This window comes from Schistocerca cancellata, chromosome 1 (genome assembly GCF_023864275.1).
Source record: "Schistocerca cancellata isolate TAMUIC-IGC-003103 chromosome 1, iqSchCanc2.1, whole genome shotgun sequence".
Lineage (NCBI taxonomy): Eukaryota > Metazoa > Arthropoda > Insecta > Orthoptera > Acrididae > Schistocerca > Schistocerca cancellata.
In genome coordinates, this window is record NC_064626.1 from 646,243,560 (window position 1) to 646,264,270 (window position 20,711).

The 20,711-nt window shown below is 39.5% G+C and overlaps 1 protein-coding gene across 2 annotated transcripts in view; it reads left to right on the forward strand.

Moving 5' to 3' along the window:
- The window catches only part of LOC126183417 (ubiquitin-protein ligase E3C), a 216,554-nt gene that overhangs the window by 83,294 nt on the left and 112,549 nt on the right, over nt 1–20,711 (forward strand). For both annotated transcript variants that reach the window (XM_049925370.1, XM_049925378.1), the window contains exons 6-7: nt 3,344–3,567; nt 14,134–14,309. In XM_049925370.1, coding sequence (XP_049781327.1) covers nt 3,344–3,567; nt 14,134–14,309 — 400 coding nt within the window. The remainder of the gene's footprint in view (nt 1–3,343; nt 3,568–14,133; nt 14,310–20,711) is intronic.

Genomic DNA, 20,711 nt, shown 5'->3' on the forward strand with positions numbered 1-20,711 from the left:
GAACTCTTAATACCCACAGTTATCCATTCATTTTCCTTAACTGCTGTTGCTGAAGTCGATCGACCCTTTCTTAAATGTTTTCTCAAGTATTAATTTGATTGATGTGTAGAATTTACAGAACTTCACATCTACCATTTTTTGCATGTACATTTAATCATGTGTTTAGTTTGCCAATATCCTCTAAAAAGTTTGTTTCCAGAGAAGATTCTTTTGTAGGCCCACAGTTTCGTAAGATTTTCCAAGCCTTCTTTAGCTTTATTATGTGAGCGAAATAATGTGAGATGCTCTGCACGTGAAATGTGCTAAGACCGCACTTGTGGAGCCGTATCATCAGAAAGGATTTGTGCTCCTATTCTTGCTTCCTCAGCCTTCCCCTCCCTGGCCACCCCCTGAGAGGAGGGCTTGGGGTGAAATACTTGCCCCATTACTTGTTTTGTTCCAGGACAGATGGGGAGACTTTAGCCGCTACCAAACCACTCTTTTTGTTGAACACGTAGAAGATAAGTTTAATGAAGTAGACTCAGTCAGTAAGATATGATCTGGTTCTATATTGGTTGGAACCTCTTCTCCCAGTCAGTCAACCTATCTTTGTGTGTGTGAGCACATCCTAGTGATCAGCACTCCCCACCAGTCCTTAAGTATGACCCGGGGCATTATCTTCCATTCAGTGTGACAAGGACCGAGGACTAATCTGGCACAGCCTGACATTTGTTTTGTGTGGCGTTCACTTCATCTGGCATTGATACCAGCACTCTCACTCTAGCTTTTGAGGGGGCGGATACTCTCCCGGAAAAAATCATGGTTATGGTTTAATGTTGTGAAGTGAAGCCCTATATCTGACCTCCCATACAGTATTTCCATTGGCTCTGTTTTGGTCACACAATTGTGGCTACCCTCTCCATGTGATGAGTCCTTGCACCCAACCTCCCAAGTACATGAACTGTTCCGGCTCACACAGTCTCGCTTGTTGGGTTGACCAACCTATTAAAAAGGCAAATAAGATTCAGGAATTCAAAACTCTTGACAGTCTATCCTTCTCCGAGTCTCAAAAGAAACTCACCCATCTCAACCTGGTGTCTCTATCATCAACCTTTGCTTCTGTTGCACCCTTTCTTCCTCTTGCCACCCCCCCCCCCCCTTCCCGGTCTCCTCCTCCTCCTCCATCCTATCCCCCTCTTCTTTCTTCCTCCTGGGTGGTTCCTGTTCAGTCCCCTCATGGGGCTGTTTCTTCTCCTCGGCCATAGAGAAAACCTTCTTCTTTCGGACCTGCTGGGGATGGGGCTCCCTTGATAACCCCCCACCTCTGCATCTCGAGGACAAGAAACATACTAGTTCAAATAGGACACCGAACCCATACATTTTGGGCTTCTAAGCTGCTTGTTCTCTCTCATGTCCACATATTGCTGTGACTTGCTCTCTTCTCCAATCACACCTCCTCTCGTCCTGCAAAGAAGAAGAAGAAGAAGAAGAAGATGTGTAAGTTGTTGGACGAGGTCTCCCCAGCATCCCAGGGGGCATTGCCCACTCCCTCTCAATCAGGACTTGCTGACAGGTTGGCCACATTTGCTACTGGCAAGCTAAATCTTCAGATCAGTATTCTGGCACCGGAACTTCGATCAGTATTATGCCATTAATTTCAAAGTATTTAGAATAAGGAGTGGCATACTCTGACTTCACGAAACAAACTGTGGGCGATAAAGGAGACCACAAATATGTGGATGTCCTCCTTGTGGACCTCTCACAAGGACTCCATCACCCTTTGCTGGCTCCGCATCCCTTGTACTTGACTGATGGTCATCTCCTCAGTGCGAAGATCTGCCCCTCTGTCAGTGTATTGCTTACTTGATGGTGGTCCACCTCACCATCCTAAGATGGAATCTCAATCTTCCCGACTCTTGCATTCAGGAGGATGACGGTTCAATCCCGCGTCCGGCCATCCTGATTTAGATCTTCTGTAATTTCCCTAAATCGCTACAGGCAAATGCTGGGATCGTTCCTTTGAAAGGGCATGGCCGACTTCCTTCCCCATCCTTCCCTAACCCAATGAGACCGATGACCTCGCTGTTCGGTCTCTTCCACCGAATCAACCCAACTCTTCCTGACTCACTACCCCTGATGTTAGCATACAGTGCCTTGGTGACTGACCTGGTGTTAAGGTTTATTCATGAAGGGGGCTTGGCCCATATAGGGGATGGCAAGATGCCCTGTTGCCTCCACTGCCCCTACCGGGTAATGGCTATCTGGGCTTGGTGGTCTGTCCCAGTCCTCATCTTACCCATTCTTTTGCTCCTCTTCCCATTATTGTGTTTTCTGCCTCACTTGTCGTTCTTAATCTGTTTTCCTGTGCTGCACCTGCCATGGCCGTGTCACTAGTCTTTACTGTGTGTTGTTGGTTGGGGTGCCTCTAGTAAGTGACGGAGGAGTGGGGATGGTGGTGAGGGTTCCCATCACAGTTTCTGCCTTTGAGGGCCTCCGGCTGCTTCCTGGATGGGGCACCTTGCCAGCATTTCTTCCTTTTCCCTATTTTTCTTCTTTGTTTCTTTACCTAGGCTTTGTTGACCTTCGATAGACCTTGAGGTTTTCTTTCCTTGGATTTCACACAGTAGGCTCTTCTTTCGTGCGTAGTTTTGTTGCCTTGCCTAAAGTTGCTACGCTCCAAATGGCGGAGATGCAGAGTTGCAAATAAGCACAACAAGAAGACTGTCATGATATAATCTTTTCGCCAACAACAAAATAGACAACACACGCTCACGTAGCTGAAGTGTGGCTAAGTGTGGCTTCAGCTGCCAGAGGCTGCGGTAATGTGTGTGTGTGTGTGTGTGTGTGTGTGTGTGTGTGTGTGTGTCACAAAGGCCTCGTCAGCTTATATTGTGACAGTCTTTTTGTTGTGCCTATCTGTGACTCAACTTTATCTATTTGGTTGTTTCATTTTGTATTCCCATATATTTTTATCTCCAGGTATTTGTGCGTCTGAAGCCCCATTGTGAGATTCATGATTTAGTCAAAAAGTGTCACAGTTTTGTGCTTTATGAAGTGCACAGTGTTACATTTCTCAAAAAATTAAATGCTTTTCAAAATTAGTCCCAGATGTCGTACCAGGGGTGAGCAAATGTTAGTGTAAAATGATGGGCAGTATGATCCAGTATTTACAGTAATTATACAATCAAAAACTAGTGTAAAGTATTGACAGTACATTTTTAAAACTGCTTTTTATGTAACAAATAAATAAATTGGATCTCTATTTTATGAACTTGTTATTTCATTGTACTGGCAAATCTACTACTATTCTTATTAATCTTGTTTGCAGTTATGATAATTATTTGATGTTTCTGCTGTTTTTCAGTGCACTGGTTCTCCAAGCTTTATGTCAACACATCCTGGCATCTCCCATGACTGAAGCAGTAGAGATGTTCATCTTACCAGCCCTGGTTGATTTACCTCTGTTCCCATTCCGTGAGCTTCTTGATGCCCTGAGAGATTGTGAAGGATTTGCTGAAGGAGAAGGCAGTGTCCAAAGATCTACATGGCTTCTTTTTTCTGTCTTATTACTTGAGAAGAAACATTTCAGTAAGATTTACATTTATAACAAAGCTTAGAAAATATTGCGATCTAAAATGTAATTAACAGAAATTATTTATACCAAATAGCAAATCAAATTGTTTAATTTTGATGCTGCCTTTGTTAAGCATTTAGATGATTGACAGTTTAATGTCTCTTTGAGAATATAGATGGGCCAAAGTAGTATGCATGATAAAAATTGTAGTGAAATATAGCATTCCAACATCGAGAGTGGAAGTAGATTACCTTTAAATCCAAACATTTTTAGGTTTGGCTCTACCGGGACTGTTATTGACATTAAATGAAACAACAAGTTTACTGTTATCAATCACCGTTTTATTTATTTCCACGACGCGTTTCAAAGGTTTAAACCTCCATCATCAGGTGGATTTACATTAGTTAGTATGACATTTGTGTGTGTGTTGTATTATGATTTTGGAGGAACTTGTGGCACTGCCTTGTGGAGAAACAAGACACTATTTCAGAACATGGTTTAGGATTACTTTTGACAAAAAATCAAACTGATATCTAACGGTAAACATAAAATAACTAAACTAGAGCTCCTTCAGTGGTCACAGGTTCTTTTCGCTGTCGTAACACATCACATGTATACTGTCACATATGTAAACAAATACGGCATCTGGAATCTGCTGGGTGCAAGGTACGCGTAGCAGAAGGGAAGACATAATCGCAAAGTGCAAAGAATATACATTGTAACAACAGTATTACAGAATAATTGTTTAAAGCATTTGGAGGTATTTGTTTTGAGGTGTCGAATATATGTGTGTGTACTTCAGGTGGTATATAAATCCAATTTGGACAAGTTAAAACAGCTAAACATTCGTACTCGTTTATTCACTCAGGTGAAATGTTAAAATGGCTTGAACTTCATACTTTTCACCTGATTGTATAACCCTCAACTACTATGGTCATTCACAGCAACACAATTACTATGGAGAGGTCTCACAGACCGCATTTTTATATTTTATATATCAAACGAGAATTTTGTAGAATATATATAGTTTCTTGACTTCCTGTCATTCATTACACTTGTTAGAGGTGGCCTTTGTAGAAAATTGATTTTTTTAAAAACAATGCAGTATTTTAAACACTTCGACAATTAAAACAAAGCGAAATCTGGAGTATATTTTTATTTTATGAGTTAAGAAAATAACAGCAAGTAGTTAGCTCTCTGCTCACACACAGATTTCCATCAGAGGAATTATATTACAAATTGGCAATATAACTAGGTGGAAAAATCCAACTTGACATACGATAAATTGTGTGCGAACTCTGCTTTCAGTTTATGACTCATCTTTGCAATGTAGAGCGAATATTTCAGTCCATAAGTCTATGAATGGAAAAACTTTGTCACATTTTACTTCTAAAATTTCAAGTAAAAACTAACTTTTTCTCATGTGCCACTGAATCATACTTTAGTCAATTTCCACCTGCAAACACTTCACGCAGACCTTCCTGGAACACTCCAAACAAATTGGAACACCACACTGTTGACAAGGATACCTTGTTTTCCTCTTCAGATGAGGAGGGCAAAAGGCACACGTTTTTCAATTTTCAAATTCTTATTTTGGTGTCTGAGTCTCATCTTGTAAGTGAAGTATTCTTCTGATGGTGCAACTCAACTCTCGTGGCAAGCGTCCAATATAAATTCTACGCTTCATATGAGGTTCAACTAGGTCTCTTGCCAGAGTCTTCATGAAGCTCAATCGCATCATTACTTCTGCCTTTGGAAAAGCTTGATGTACCACGTAACAATTTACACCGCAAGCAACATCCACTAATGTGAAGAAAATGGCCAAAGGCCATCTTCTTGTACAGAGACTTGACGAATAAGCTGCACACCTTTGGTCGAGACAGTCCACACCACCTTTTGTTGTGTTATAAAACAGGATGATCTCAGGATTTCCTGATTCAGGATCATTGTTTACTGAATGGTGCATAGAAGAGATCAGTATTGCAGCTTTGGACTTCTTGGGCATGAAGGAAACCAGAGTCATATCTTCTGTAAAACAGTAAATAGATGTCTTCACATCACGTTTATTGTTAGGTAAGAAGTTCTGTGGGATCTCCTTTTTGTTCTTTTTCAGCGTACCAACATATGTGAGACCTTTCTTTGAAAGTTCATTGACTAGTTCTACTGATGAGTACCAGTTGTCACCTGTAACATTTCGCCTTGTGTTTTCAATGGGTTTCACCAATCGAAGAACAGCCTGTGTGGGAACACTGTGACCTTTCTCATGGCTGGGAAGGGTGTGACCGTTGCTGCCTTTTCCAGAATAAATGTATGCATTGTACAAGTAATTTGTACGAGCGTCAGTCAAACACTGAACTTTCAGGCCATACTTTGCCGGTTTGTTTGGCATGTAAATTCTAAACCCACACCTTCCACGAAAAGGAACAAGCATTTCATCGACACACACCGTTGCACTTACAGTGTAGCAAAGTTGACTGTTTTCGATGAAACGCAAAAATATTTGTGAAATTGCTGCTGATTTGTCTATTTTCTTTCTTTCCACCCGATCATCTGGATTGTCAAATCGTAATGCAGACAATAAAACAGAAATCTTTCTTTGCTAACAGTGCATCTGAAAACATCTCTGCCTGTTCCATCGGTTGCAAACAAGCTGTAAACAGACTCATTCCCCGACTTGAAAATGGCTGAATACACTAATAGACCAATTGGAGCCTTCAATTCAATAACATCAACATCTTGTAGATAGGATAAGCGATCATTAGCATACTGTGCTCTAAGCTTAGATATTTTCAGATTTGTCCATCGAATGATTTCGTCTAGAGTGTCTGGTGTAAAGAACAGTTTCCATACCTCCAAAACAGCAGGGTTTTCTCCAAGACTTTTCGCCATTGGTCACAGTCCAGGAAGCTGCAAGACGATGTTGTCTTGCCTTGTTCTTACATTCCCTGGTGGCTGCTTTTTTCCCCATCGAAAACATCTGTTCTTACCGAAGAAGTAAGCTTCATCATCATCAGTTGTCACATCTTCATCACTTTCAGTTTCCTGCTCTGAATTAGTGTCGTGATCACTAAATATCTCAAAATCAGGGTCATTATCGCTGTCATCAAAGTCTTCATCCGAAGATTCAACGGGGCGATCTTGAACGTCCTCATCTGCCTCACATAACACACGTTGCATAGAAGGCCCAGCTTTCCCCGCCATGGAGAAACAGTAGCATGCACAAAAACGCGGCATGCAAACACTATGATATGTCTGTGAGACCTCTCAAGGCTAATAACTACGAAACAAAGAGCAGCAACAATGCAAACATGCTGTCACGTGTAGCTTGACAGCCAGTAGGAAGGTACCCGGAAGAGTCCATTTGGCTTTGCGGGGGTGTGAGAAATATCTCAATACAAAAATCTGTAGCGGTCTGAGAGACAGTCGATAGTAGTTAAGGGATAAACGAGTACAAATGTTTAGCTGTTTTAACTTGTCAAAATTGGATTTATATACCACCTGAAGTACACACACATATTTGACGCCTCTAAACAAACACCTCCAAATGCTTTAAACAATTATTCTGTAATAATGTTGTTACAATGTATATTCTTTGCACTTTGCGATTATGTCTTCCCTTGTGCTATGTGAACCTTGCACCCAGTAGATTCCAGACACCATATTTGTTTACAAATGTGACAGTATACATGTGATGTGTTATGACAGCAAAAGGAACCTGTGACCACTGAAGGTACTCTAGTTTACTTATTTTATGTTTACCGTTAGATATCAGTTTAATTTTTTGTCAGAAGTAATCCTAAACCGTGTTCTGAGATAGTGTCTCGTTTCTCCACTAGGCAGTGCCACAAGTTCCTCCAAAATCATAACACGACACACACACAAATGTCATACTAACTAATGTAAATCCACCCGATGATGGAGGTTTAAACCTTTGAAACGCATCGTGGAAATAAATAAAACGGTGACTGGTAACAGTAAACTTGTTGTTTCATTTAATGGAAGTAGATTAGCGATGGAAGATTGAAGTAGATTTGTATTGAGCTGATATTTGGGAAATAGCCCATTAACTTATTTGTGGAAGATGATGAAATGGTTAAAAGTAATTACAATGTAAAATGAGAAGACTTTGTGTAAGTTGTGTATAATGCATAATATGAAATGCATCAAACAAGATGGAGGAGATATCACTACTCAGCAACAGACAGACATTCCAAGAGAGTGAAGGTGAAGAAGGAAAGAATGGTAGTTAAGAAAGCTCCTTTTTCTTGCTGTGTGCTTGCCTGCCTCTCCAGAAATTTTAGAGTAACTGAAGGGGAATTTTTTATTACTATTATTACCTGAAGATCTGCTGTTCAGTGAGAACTAATTCATTGGGGAACAGTTGTGAAAACATGGTACCAGTTGAACAAGGTGAGTAATTCCATGTCGAGTCAACACAGTGATTTCACTCCCCATCTCAGGTTTTGATTAAACTTGGCACAGAGCTAGTCTATGTATAGATTAAGAAAAATACCTAATTGTATTAAAATGTGTCAACCCCAGTTTGGAAGCTGTCAAAAATCACCAAAAAATGCCCATCTGCCTTGATTTAAAACTACTGTAGCAACTCACCTAATTAAGCTAAATTGATAGGGGAGATGTCATGTTGTAGCATTTTCACAAGCTTTCCTATGGTATACAATACAATATGGGTTTTGAGATGTTTTTCAAATTTAAAGGGAGACGGTGGCAGAAATAATGAAAAATTTATAAATTATTTTTATTTGCTTATTTGATAGTAAATATAATTGAGATTATTATCCCAAATTTTTTCCTTGAAATTTGAACTACAAAAGGCGTACAAAAATTAAAACCCTAAGCAGTGTAATGCGCCAAGCCCGCTTTTCAGTGTACCAAATGGAGGAAAAATTTTATTGCAGAATTTGGCCTGTGAACCTAGAAAATATAGCTTTAGAAGGCTGTGATTTTTTGTATACATAACAGCAGTGTTGTAAAGAAGGCTGTGGAGCCATTCTCTGGTTCAATCAGTGTGGTACAGAAGGTTGTGGAGTGTTGTAAACAAGTTTTTTGCTGTTCAGTGGAATTAGAGTGGCGCTTGATGTATTGTACCATTCTTTGTGCAAGGCTAAATCTGTTGATCCCTTTTTACAATGCCTAGGCACATCATTGATGATGGTTGCTTGGAAAGCCCACCAGGATGGAGTTCCCACACGTTTCGGAGCCAGTCAAGCATCAAAGTTTCACTCACCCATCCCTTCTCTTGATTCTGAACAATGACATCATCGGGGACTAGCTTTTCATTTTTTTGAGTCTTGGGTCTTGTTATTCACTTGAAGATTAAAAAAGGGGGAAGTTTGGTCCCATCTGCTGTGATTGCCAGGATTACTGTTACGCACTGTTTTTCACAGCCAAACATTTTGATGGTAACTACTTTTGTACCCTTCTCATCAGTCATGTAATTATGTGGTATATCAAACCACAGTGCAGTCTTGTCAGTGTTGCCTATTTGGCCCATTGAAAAATTCTTTTCTTTCTGAAGTGTGGTAACATCTGCTGAAGTTTTTGAAGTTTCTTCTGGAAATCCTGTGGAACTTTTTAGCATGTTGTTGTACGGTGTCACAGAGATAAGCCCGCTCATTTCACAAAGCAATCAACCCATCCCCGGCTAGCCTTAAACTCTTGCTTCGGTATATTAAGAGCTGCAGCCACCTCTTTCGCTTTTTTTGTTAAAGTGTCACTGGTCAAAGGTTGCCCATTCTTCCTCATTTCTCGGGTGAATTCCAAAACATTCACTTCAACGTTAGGATGTCTTCCTTCGTGAAGTCCAGTGAATTTCTTTCTAGTAGCAGTGGTTGCAAATAATCCCAATTTCTATTTCTTCCATAAGTGAACGTTGTTCTCAGCTACATTGAACTCTCTTACGTTGTTCTCAGCCTTACATTGAACTCTCTTCCTGCACTTCTATTACAATATTTTTCAGCATAAAGAATTACTTTACACTTGAAAGTAGGTTCATACGATATTCTTCTCTGCTTGCCTTTCATTTCATGACTACCTAATGCAAACACAATGTGAAGTACTGTAGTAGGCCAGTAATAATGAAACGAGGTTGAGTAGTACAACAGTGTGTTGTAATGTACGGGACAGTATCTAAATTTCAACAAGAAAATAAAAAACAAAAAGAAAGGACTCGTATTTGAACCAACGACTAAACAAAATTTCCTTTCGTGGCAGTAATGGATTTTCTTGTGACACCTGCGAACAGAATTCAGAACTGGAAATATATACCAGCTCTTTTAACTCGATAATCTCTTATTTGATTTACAGCATCCTTTCTTTAATCCACAGATACCGTACCTGTATTTTCTTGCTAGGGTTCAATAAATGTCTTGCCACTTCAGATCACATAGGGTAAGAAATATAGGTGAGCGATTCAAGTTTGTACTTGAATCTAATGTGCCATCGAATATTATGCGCACTCCTATTTTGAGTACTTCGTATGTGCGCTCTAGATTCGCATAAGTACAGTATTTATGTGACCTGAGGCTGAAAAATGTAAGATGATGGTTTCATTATAAGATGATCTCTTTGCTCACTGTAGGCAGTATCTGTGTACTTTTTTTGAGCATTTTATAAATCTTTCATGTGAAGTCTTAAAAATATGAACAAAGAGTAACAGTGAATTCACGATTTTACATAAAGTGAACATTCCATGCATTTCATACTCCTACAGATGAAAGATTTATATTTTGAGAATGTTTCAGTGTGTGCTAACAGAGCACCTCATGTGCACAGTGAGAAGCACAATTGAAATAAGGTGGAACCACTTTAACTTTGTATGCCATGAAAGAACATTGAGCAGGTATAAGAGTATTGCCATTGAAGGAAAAAATACTCAAAAAGTCAGAGGAAGATGTTGGTGAGATATTAAAACAGCTTCATTAGCTAAAGAAATGTGTACAAGTTTGTAAAGGTGTTTAAAGTGGATTACATCAGTTATTGTAGATCTGTACTCATGTCATCCCTCCAAAGATGTATTTGATGATGATGATGATGATGATGATGTGACACACACTAACAACATAATTCATTAAAGCTAGTGCATTTCTTTAAAAGTTTTGCCTTTTGGAATAGAATGTCAGTTGTGGATCTTATCCTGTGTTATACAGGTCCTCAAGAACTGCCAAGTGTATACACAGTGGATGATTAGGATACTCAGCAATGAAACAAGATGACAGGTGCACAAATTAAGTCTTCACAATGTGTGGAATTCATCATAAGTACACGAAAGCACAGAAATTTTCTGTGCCAAGTACATTGGATGAAAGCAGTTACCTGCTTGCACACATTTCCCAAACTGTGTGTGATGGACAGCAAACATTATTTATGTTTACGAAGACACTTCTGTTGGCAGTTAGTTTTTGTATGTACCATGTATATAATTGCAAAAGAAAACTGCAAGAAGTGCATTTGAACCCTTATGAATGGAAATTGGTGGTGATCCGAACACAGGTTCTACCCCATTTTGCCACCCTCAAGTACGAAGGTCACTCCTAAAGTAATGTTCCACTTACTTTCTTCAACAGTTATTTATTCAACACAGCAAATTCTACATGCAAGAAAGAATGGTGTTTCTTCTACGTTTCCTCTTTTTCTATGTAATCTTCTTCCTGTTGTATACCGTATTTACTCGAATCTAAGCCGCACTTTTTTTCCGGTTTTTGTAATCCAAAAAACCGCCTGCGGCTTAGAATCGAGTGCAAAGCAAGCGGAAGTTCTGAAAAATGTTGGTGGGTGCTGCCACAACTAACTTCTGCCGTCGAATATATGAAGCGCTACACAGGCATGCTTTGTAGGCACAAAAATAAATACTGACACCAAATCCTCTGCGTCAGTAAATAAAATAAAAAAAAAAGATGGAAGACGAGCTTTTTTCCTCCACCCCGAGTTTCGACCACTGCATTTTCATACATTATCCAACGAAGTAAATACAAATTCCGTATTGTTCATCTTCGACTGTAGCAGCATTTCAATGTACTACGAAACTCCGACTGGCAAGACTGTTTGGGATATTTGTCAATATGGCCAACTCATGTTCTGAATTTTTTCCTACCTGTGAGAAGAGATTGTGTTACCTTCACCATAAGAATAATACGAATATAAACAGTTTGCCATGAATTGTTTCGTGTTTGTTGCTATCTCATTTAAACCCTGTCTACGAAACTAGAGTGAGACAACAGCAAACGCGGAAGAATATACATATCATGTCATGTTTATATTCGTATTATTCTTAGGCCTAATAGTGATACAGTCAGAAATGAAGCACAGCAATTGACTAGATTTTTAAATCTAAGATGACTCTAATTTCTGTGCAGAATGTAATGTACTAAAAAGGCGCCTATGAAGATTTTCAAACGGAGAAAAATTTTCGCTAAGCTCTCGTTCAGAACATCTTCTATCATACGCAGTGTATTATTTGGTTCTTGTTGATCATTATGAAAGAAAGCAGCAGTGTAAGTAACAACAAATAGCAGTCTCTTGCCATTGTTTCGCTAATGAGACGATTCCTCTCTCTTCTTCTTCTTCTTCTTCTTCTTCTTCTTCTTCTTCTTCTTTTTTTTTTTTAATTGTAAGCGGCGGTAGTGTGCACAAAAGCAAGCCATGCCGCGAGCGGCGACAGGCCGTAAATATGCACTATCAGAATGCGACAAACAATGCATGACACAGTACAGTAATTCATTTTCAGCTCAGAGTGACATAAACACCTATAACAAAGAAAACGACACTTTTCAGATCAAAGAAAAATAAGCAATCAATTCAAACCAGACTAAGCACGTGAAAAAGGAAGGGTACCCGTATAAATACGGACGGAGCGCCTGACGCATAGCAATGACTACCTGGTAAACTGCTAAGGTTACGACTCGAACCAAACTACTGTAGCTATATCGTCATTCATTCGACCTAAATTGTGTCTCGTATTACAATGGACCAACTTTGTTTCGATTTGGAGATGCGGCCTAAAACTTTCCTCTCCCCTTGAATTTAGAGTCTCAAATTTCAGGTGCGGCTTAGATTTGGGAAATTTTTTTTCCTTGATTTTGAGTCTCATTTTTCAGGTTCGGCTTAGAATCGAGTGCGGCTTAGATTCGAGTAAATATGGTAGCCTTCCTCCAGCAAGATACAAGGGTGTGTATCCCCTGTTGGTAGTAGTCCTTGTTCAGGTCACAAAGCATGAATCACTTCCTCATCATCCTCAAAATGTATCTTGCAAATACTGTCCTTTAATGGCCCATACAGGCAGAAGTCTGAGAAAGCGAGGTCAGCACTTTAGAGTGGATAAGGTAACACTGTCGAACGCTGTTTCGTGATGTGCTCGCAAGTTATTAAACTTATGTGAAGCCAGGCATTATGGTGTTGAATCAAAACATCCCGTAAGTTGACAGCAGCAGTGCCAACTGCCGGTTCGTAATGCGTCGATCTACACTAATGAGAACATAAGTGTGCTGCAACGTGACAGCTGTGGGTGGCCACTCCAAACACTGTAAATCTTGGAGCTCTACGAACTGCCTTCCCATAAAAGCTTCATCCTATTTGCTCAGTGACTAACTGTACATCTGTCAACTGGAAATGCTCCATAAAGGGCACACCGATGTTTGATTGTTCCCATCCATTTCTTTTTCTGACTGTGAGAAACTCAATGACGAAACACTGATTGTAACATACATCACTTGCAGACACCATTTTGAAACATTGCTACAGCTGAACTTTGTCATAGGAAAGGGAAAATTGTGGACCCTCTTTGGAAACTACACATAATGCATGCCTAAGGTTTTGCATTCACACTATTGTTGTTGGCTGAAGAGAGAAGATGGGTTTGGGAGGGGGGGGGGGGTTGATTGGTGCATTACTTTCTGGGAGACCTTCATATGTCTGCAACTGATAGAAATCACTAGTCCTTTGATTTCTTGAAAACTTCTAGGTTGGGGGTGTTTTATGTATTAATAAAATTTCCATATTTTAAAGTATTGTAGTGACTCCACCTGGGCCTAAATGGATTCATCAAAGTGTCCTTTTATTGCAGTTTCTTAGACATTGGACATGTGGTGACCTAAATCTTACAACATAGTTTCTTCTGATTGGTCTCTGACTCTAACCCCAGTAACATAGTTACTTTTTGAGTAGCACACCATTAGTATGCTGAAACTCTTTGAGATCTGGGATATGTACTGTCTGATATTTATAAGTACTGCCACTGCAAAAAGATAGCCATCTGAATCCTCTAATAACTACTTATTCTGCATTTTTGTATTACTTCTTCGTAGCCTTATGGAGTATTGTTCATTTTTGCAAATCTGGAATCTTGCATTACACAGTATACCATTTCTTAAATTCTATTCTGTACCTGTATCATTCCAGAGTGACTTTTTTCTATTATAACTCGATGCTTTGTACCAGTTTCATTTTACTCTCCTGTAACTTACTTTTTCCTGTTTTTGTTATTCTGAGCCCTGCACAATCTGTATATTATGTACCATAGTTAATAAAATTGTATTACAAGATAAAAACATTATGTATCTTAGTTGCAGGGAGAGATGATGAGGAACACCTCCTGTTGCTTGGATACTTGCAAATTTTGGCTGCTCTGACAAAGAATTTCACTGCATTAACTCGGAATCAACGAGTGTTGGATGACAGTGCCTCTGATGATTCTGCAGAAGAGATGGACCATGAAGGTGCAGATGCACAGGAAATGCGGGTCTGTAATTATTGCTGAATGTGAGAAACATTATGATTTTGCAGCTATTGCTATGACTAAAATTTAATAGTTAACCACCTTGCCTTGTTTCCCTCGTATTGCAAATAAAGATACAGCCCCTCTGTTGTTGACTATCAGCATCATGTCCCGCGTTTTCTGTAGTTTCAGTGTACTTGGTCACGGTACTAGTATTAAAAAAGTGTAAAAAAAATCAAAGGTTAAAATTTAACTGCAGTATACATTGATTATGTACATTGGAATGATTCATGTATGGCATTGTTAAAAGTTACTGATAATTTTTCTTGAATCATGTTGCTGTACCATTCTATGCAAGAAAGAGCTGTGTGAAATTTGGGCTTAGTAGGATGTGGGGAAAGATTGCCTTTGGGCCTTCAAAAACAGAAAATCCATAAAGAGAGAGCTTCACAAAGTGTTACATCTACGTGATAAATTGATTCATTATCTAATGTAGGCCAATTGTTTACTTACTTTTTCTTAAATGAATGCATTCACATTTCACAGATCACATGAGCTGGTTAGCATGGCAGGTTAGTGACTCAATCCCCCCAAGACAAGTAGAGGGAGACTGGAGCAAACTAAGCTCAACCTTTTCTCTGCACGTCCCAACCCAAATATCTTTTACTTTCAAGGAAAGGCAACATTTGTAGCATGAACAGTGTTTGCGTTTTCAGTCCACTTGCAGAAGGTAATATATTTACTTGGTTTTACATGTATGAAATAATTGGGAGTAAATGCCAATTTATCAAACAAACATTGATTTCTTCTTGCAATTTGTGGTATGTAAATTAATTGTGCCTCAAGCCACCAGATGAACTGTGTGGGGTTCAAAGGTTAGAAAAAGCTCATATTCTAGCACAAGAGTTGATAAACTGCATATCATCATTAAAAGTTTTGAATCAACACAGAGGCAATTACAAAGATATACTGGCTTTCATGGCCATTGTCACTGAAGGTGTTCAGATAACTTAGAAAACCAGAAGATATTGAATAAGACCCTAGAAGAGGCCTTGCAAGTCAGTCATGTAGAAGAAATTGACATCTAACTTGACATGACCTAACGTCGTAGAAAATTTTATCTTCAATGCCGGAAGCACAACAGGAATTCACAAGAAAAGATTCAGATTTCTTTCAGTGATTGGAACACATGCTAATGCTTATAAGACCATTGCTGTTGAAGAAGGCAGTCAGAATATGATCATTCAGTGGCTTAAAGGAGTTGACACAGGAAATCAGTCAACGGCTGCTTGACAAAGAGAGCTTCAGAGTGAATAGTGGTAGTTGTGAAGAGGCGAAATTAAAGCAAATATAAAATTGAGTAATCCAATAAATTATGTTCTTACCAGGTGATCAAAAAGTCAGTATAAATTTGAAAACCTAATAAACCACGGAATAATGTAGATAGAGAGGTAAAAATTGACACACATGCTTGGAATGGCATGGGGTTTTATTAGAACAAGGAAAAAAAAAAGTTCACAAACTGTCCGGCAGATGGCGCAGGACAGCAAAATGTCAGTGACTGCGCACGACAATCATGTATAAAAGGAGCTGTAATGAGAGAGAGAGAATCAGATGTGCCAGCAGTCGTAGCATGTTGACGTTACCTGAAAAGGCGCTTTTAGTGAAGCTGTATTATCAGAATGGGGACGATCCTATCGCCATAGGAAGGGGATTCGAATGGGTAAAGGTCCGTTGACAAATGCAGCTGTGGGGAGAATGATTTCGAAGTTCGAAGCCACGCGTTGATAGATGATAGACCGAGCACAAGGCGTAATGCTGCTGAGACACTTCAGGAAGAAATGGAGACTGTAGCGGGTTTGTCTATGCACAGGGAAGTCAGCAGTTGTGCAGTCGTATGTCGCACCGGCATTCCATACACTACTGTTTGGTTGGCACTTAGGTGTATCCTCCAATGCTATCCATACAAAATCCATCGGCATCATGAACTGTTACCTGGCGATTTAGTGAAGCGGAGGGAATTTGCGGTCTGGCCTTTCAAAAGATGGCGGAAGTGACAAGTGGTTGAGTAACGTGTTGTGGACCAACAAAGCTCATTTCATGCTCCGAGGGTCTGGTAACGCTCACAACTGCAGAATTTGGGCTACTGAAAATCCTAGAACTGTCGTGGAAACTCCATTGCATGACGAGAAAGTCACGGTATGGGTTGGATTTACCACATCTACCGTTATCAGGCCTTTTTTCTTCGAGGAAATGCGTGATTCTGGTTTTGTAACTGCTACCGTGATGGGTGAGAGGTACACCGATATGTTACAGAATCGCATCATCCCCATCCTGGCTGATAAACACCTGCTGGAACGTACAATGTTTATGCAGGATGGCACTCTACCCCATATTGCTAGACGCTTGAAAGATCTCTTGCGCACGTCGTTTGATGATGATCGTGTGCTCAGCTGCCACTTTCGTCATGCTTGGCCTCCCAGGTCCTCAGACGTCAGTCCGTGCGATTATTGGCTTTGGGGTTACCTCAAGTCGCAAGTGTATCGTGATCGACCGACATCTCTAGGGATGCTGAAAGACAACATCCGACGCCAATACCTCACCATAACTCCAGACATGTTTTACAGTGCTCCTCACAACATTATTCCTCAACTACAGCTATTGTTGAGGAATGATGGTGGACATATTGAGCATTTCCTGTAAAGATTTGTTATGCTAATTATTGCTATTCTGATCAGATGAAGCGCCATCTGTTGGACATTTTTGAACTTTTTTTTTTTTTATTAAATCTAATAAAATCCCATGTCATTCCAAGCAAGTGTGTCAATTTGTACCTCTCTATCTACATTAGTCTGTGATTTATTCAGTTTTCAAATTTATTCTGACTTTTTGATCACCCGGTGTATCTATATTTCACACGCAAATGTGTTTAAAAATGAAAGAAAAGAAATCTCAACTGCTCATGCCATGCTGGCAGTTTTATACATATTTCAGTCATCTAAGTACTACGGAAGATCAGAGGCAAAGTTGTACAGGGTGTCCCACATAGAACAGTGCGCTTCGTGCCCGATATTCAAGTAACGATGAACTAACTAAAAAAGAATAGATAATAGTAACCATAAAAAAACATGTAAGAGATGCTGGAAGTGGTGGCCATAGGCATCCAGGTGTCACTGACTTAATGTAATGATGTTGACCAGCAACACAATGTAATTCTGCAGGCGTGATGCTGTTGGTTTCTCTTGTAATGTTCTGTTTAAGATCGTCTATTGTGCAAGGATTATCAACACACAATTTACTATCTAGTGTGTCCCATAAACAAAAATCACGTGATGTTAAGTTTGGAGATCTTGGGCGGCAGAGGCCTCTACTGACAAGTCTCTCTTCAGGGCACACACATTGGTGACCTGGGCCATACTTTGGTTGGATGTGTGAGAGGTTGCACCATCTTGTAGGAATACAGCTGCTCTGAATCTGTTAATTGTGCATAAAAAGAGTCTATGATCTCTAGATATCCAGCACTGTTTAAGGTGTTATTGATAAATATGGGCCCAATAATGTGGATGCCGGACAACACACACCAAACACCTATCACCTCTGAGTGGAGACGTTCTTCATATAGAATATGTGAGTTTTCCTACAACTAGTATCTACAATTCTGGTAGTTTACATAACCTGACAAATAAAACCAACCCTATTTGACATGAAGTAAAGCAAGGATCCAAGTAACTGTCAGAATTGGAGTTAACATCAAGTTACAATAATTAACTCTTTTTTTTTTTCCCCTTACCTACAGATTTCAATTCTTGCACTACACTCATATGATGATTTCATATCTTTTTAGTTCATGATGACACAAAGTAAGAGATGCACAAATCTGTTGCGAAAACCTCCTTACCGACTTGTGGAGACTTCTCATAATGTCCATATGAATTCTGTCTGTAGTTTTAGGGGTCCTCATTGTCTGTTGCCTATTCCTGTGCACATTCTGAACGGATCCTACAGTCCTCCATTTTTTGTAGAGATCTGAATACTGCTGGTTGCAGGGAATTTTCTACCAGGATCCTTCACTTGAAACATTTTTTTACAGTCATTGATGGGACCTGGATTCATGTAGCACTCCAACATCAATTCCCTGTTCTAGTTGTAAGGGTGCAAGTGTTCATAATGGTCAGCGGGAGTTGGTGATATGCACACATACTGCTGATTTGAGATTGCAAGATTTTGTGTGTTTGTGTTTACAGAAATGTATGTAACACCGAGAATTGAAATGCAAAATACTAGGTTTAAGTAAATAGTTATAAGTAAAAGAAAATTAGGTTCTGTTTGGATTGGTGTGGTAATTGGTGTTGGAAATGTTCCGGGGACACCACACTCTGCTCATGATGTCAGAGCAGGCAGTGCTCAGAATCTGCAGAGGAGTGTGGTGTGCATGGAGCTCCATCCATGGTGAAATTCTGTGATCATGGGATTTGGTAACTGTGGAGACCTGTAGAAAACACAGAACTGGATTTGACTCAGAAGCATCATGAGAGTCTGTTCTTGTTCTGGATTTTTATTTACTGTCAATCAGAAGTTAAACCAATTAGTAACTGGAATAATAAACACTAGTTTGTGAACATACCAGTGCCTGTAATTGTAGTCATTTCACAGGAGAATTCTGGTGGAAGACAGGGTCCCTCTGAAACAAGTAAGATCATATCAAGGAGGAGGGAACCCTCACATAATGCAAATTGCCCCATTTCTATAACAACAATATGAGCTTCTCACAACTGATGTATGAACAAACAGCTGCACTCAATTTTCCAATAAAACATAGTGTATCCAACTTCCAAGACAGTATTGCCACTTCACAAGCAATTTGACCAGAGATGATTAACTGGTACGTTAGGCACCCTTTTAAGAAACTTCCTGTAAATGGTATTTTCTGTCCTAAGCTAAAAAATTGGATTTGGCACACCTACATCTACAGACACATATCACTCTGTAATTAACACTAGCAGAGGATTCATCGAACCATTTTCAGAATATTTCTCTACCATTCCACTGTCGAACAGCTTATTGGAAAAAAAGAAAAAAAAATCCACACACTTAAATTTTTCAGTGTTAGCCCTAATTTCTCTTATGTATTACAATGATCACTTATCACTATGTAGGTGGATGACAACAAAATACTTTCACATTTGGAGGATAGAATTGGTATTTGAAATTTTGTGAAAAGATCTCACTGCAGTGAAAAATGCCTTTGTTTTAATAATTGCCACTCCAACTCGCGCATTATATTCCCGGCATTCTCTCCCCTATTTCACAGTAATGCAAAACAAGCTGCCCTTTTTTTGAACTTTTTTGAAGTCCTCCATCAACTTTGTCTGGTAAAGATCCCACACTGCACAGCAGTAATCGAGAAGAGGAAGGACAAGCAAAGTGTAAGCAGTCTAGTAGATCTATAGTTTTGTGTAAGTGTTCTGCCGATAAAATACAGTCTTTGGTTTGCCTTCCCTACAACATTTTCTGTGTGATTGTTCCAATTTAAGCTGTTTGTAGTTGTAATCCCTAGGCATTTAGTTAATTTACAGCCTATAAATTTTATGGTTTATTATGTAAACATAATTAATGAAACCCTTTTAGTACTTATCTTGATGACCTCACGCTTTTCATTATTAAGAGTCAATTCCTACTTTTTGCGCCTTAGCAGATATCTTACCAAATCATTTTACAACCAATTTTGATCTTCTGATAACTTTACTAGATGGCAAATGGTAGCATCATGTGCAAACAGATTATTTCCTAAATCATTAGTGCAGATTAGGAGCAGCAGAATGCCAGTAACACTTCCATGGGAAATACGAGATAGCACATCAGTTTACTTGATGACTTTTCATCAGTTATTACAAACCATGACCTTGTTGACAGGAAGTCATGAATCCCGTCACACAACTGAAACAATGCTCCATAGCCTTCTGATGCCGAGCAGTGTGTCAGCAGTGTGCAAGTAGCAGCAAGTGGCTTATTTAGCGTTCATATAAGTGTAGTAGTCAAGTTGAAAATTTGTTTGTTCTTAGCACACTTGTTTAGTTAAATCCGCCAAATCATTGTGTAGTTTCATATTTAGCAGAGGCAGATTTGCATTTTAATATCTGTGATGTGTAAAGTCGCGTAGTCGTCTGTCATTCGTTTATTTCTTTCAAATAGTGTTTGTACGTTACTGACAGTACAGTTAGCCTTCTGCCGTCGAGCAGTGCGCAAGTAGCAGCATTACTGCATTTACTAGGCAGTCTTGTATTTTAATAACCGTTTAAATTTTGTGTCAAATTGTTTGTGCTCTCTGTTGGTTGATTTAGACGTTCTTTGCACAACGGTATTTAACATGAATAGGGACTGCGGCTTCTGTGTTCGGATGCGGGATGAGTTGGCATCCCTTCACTC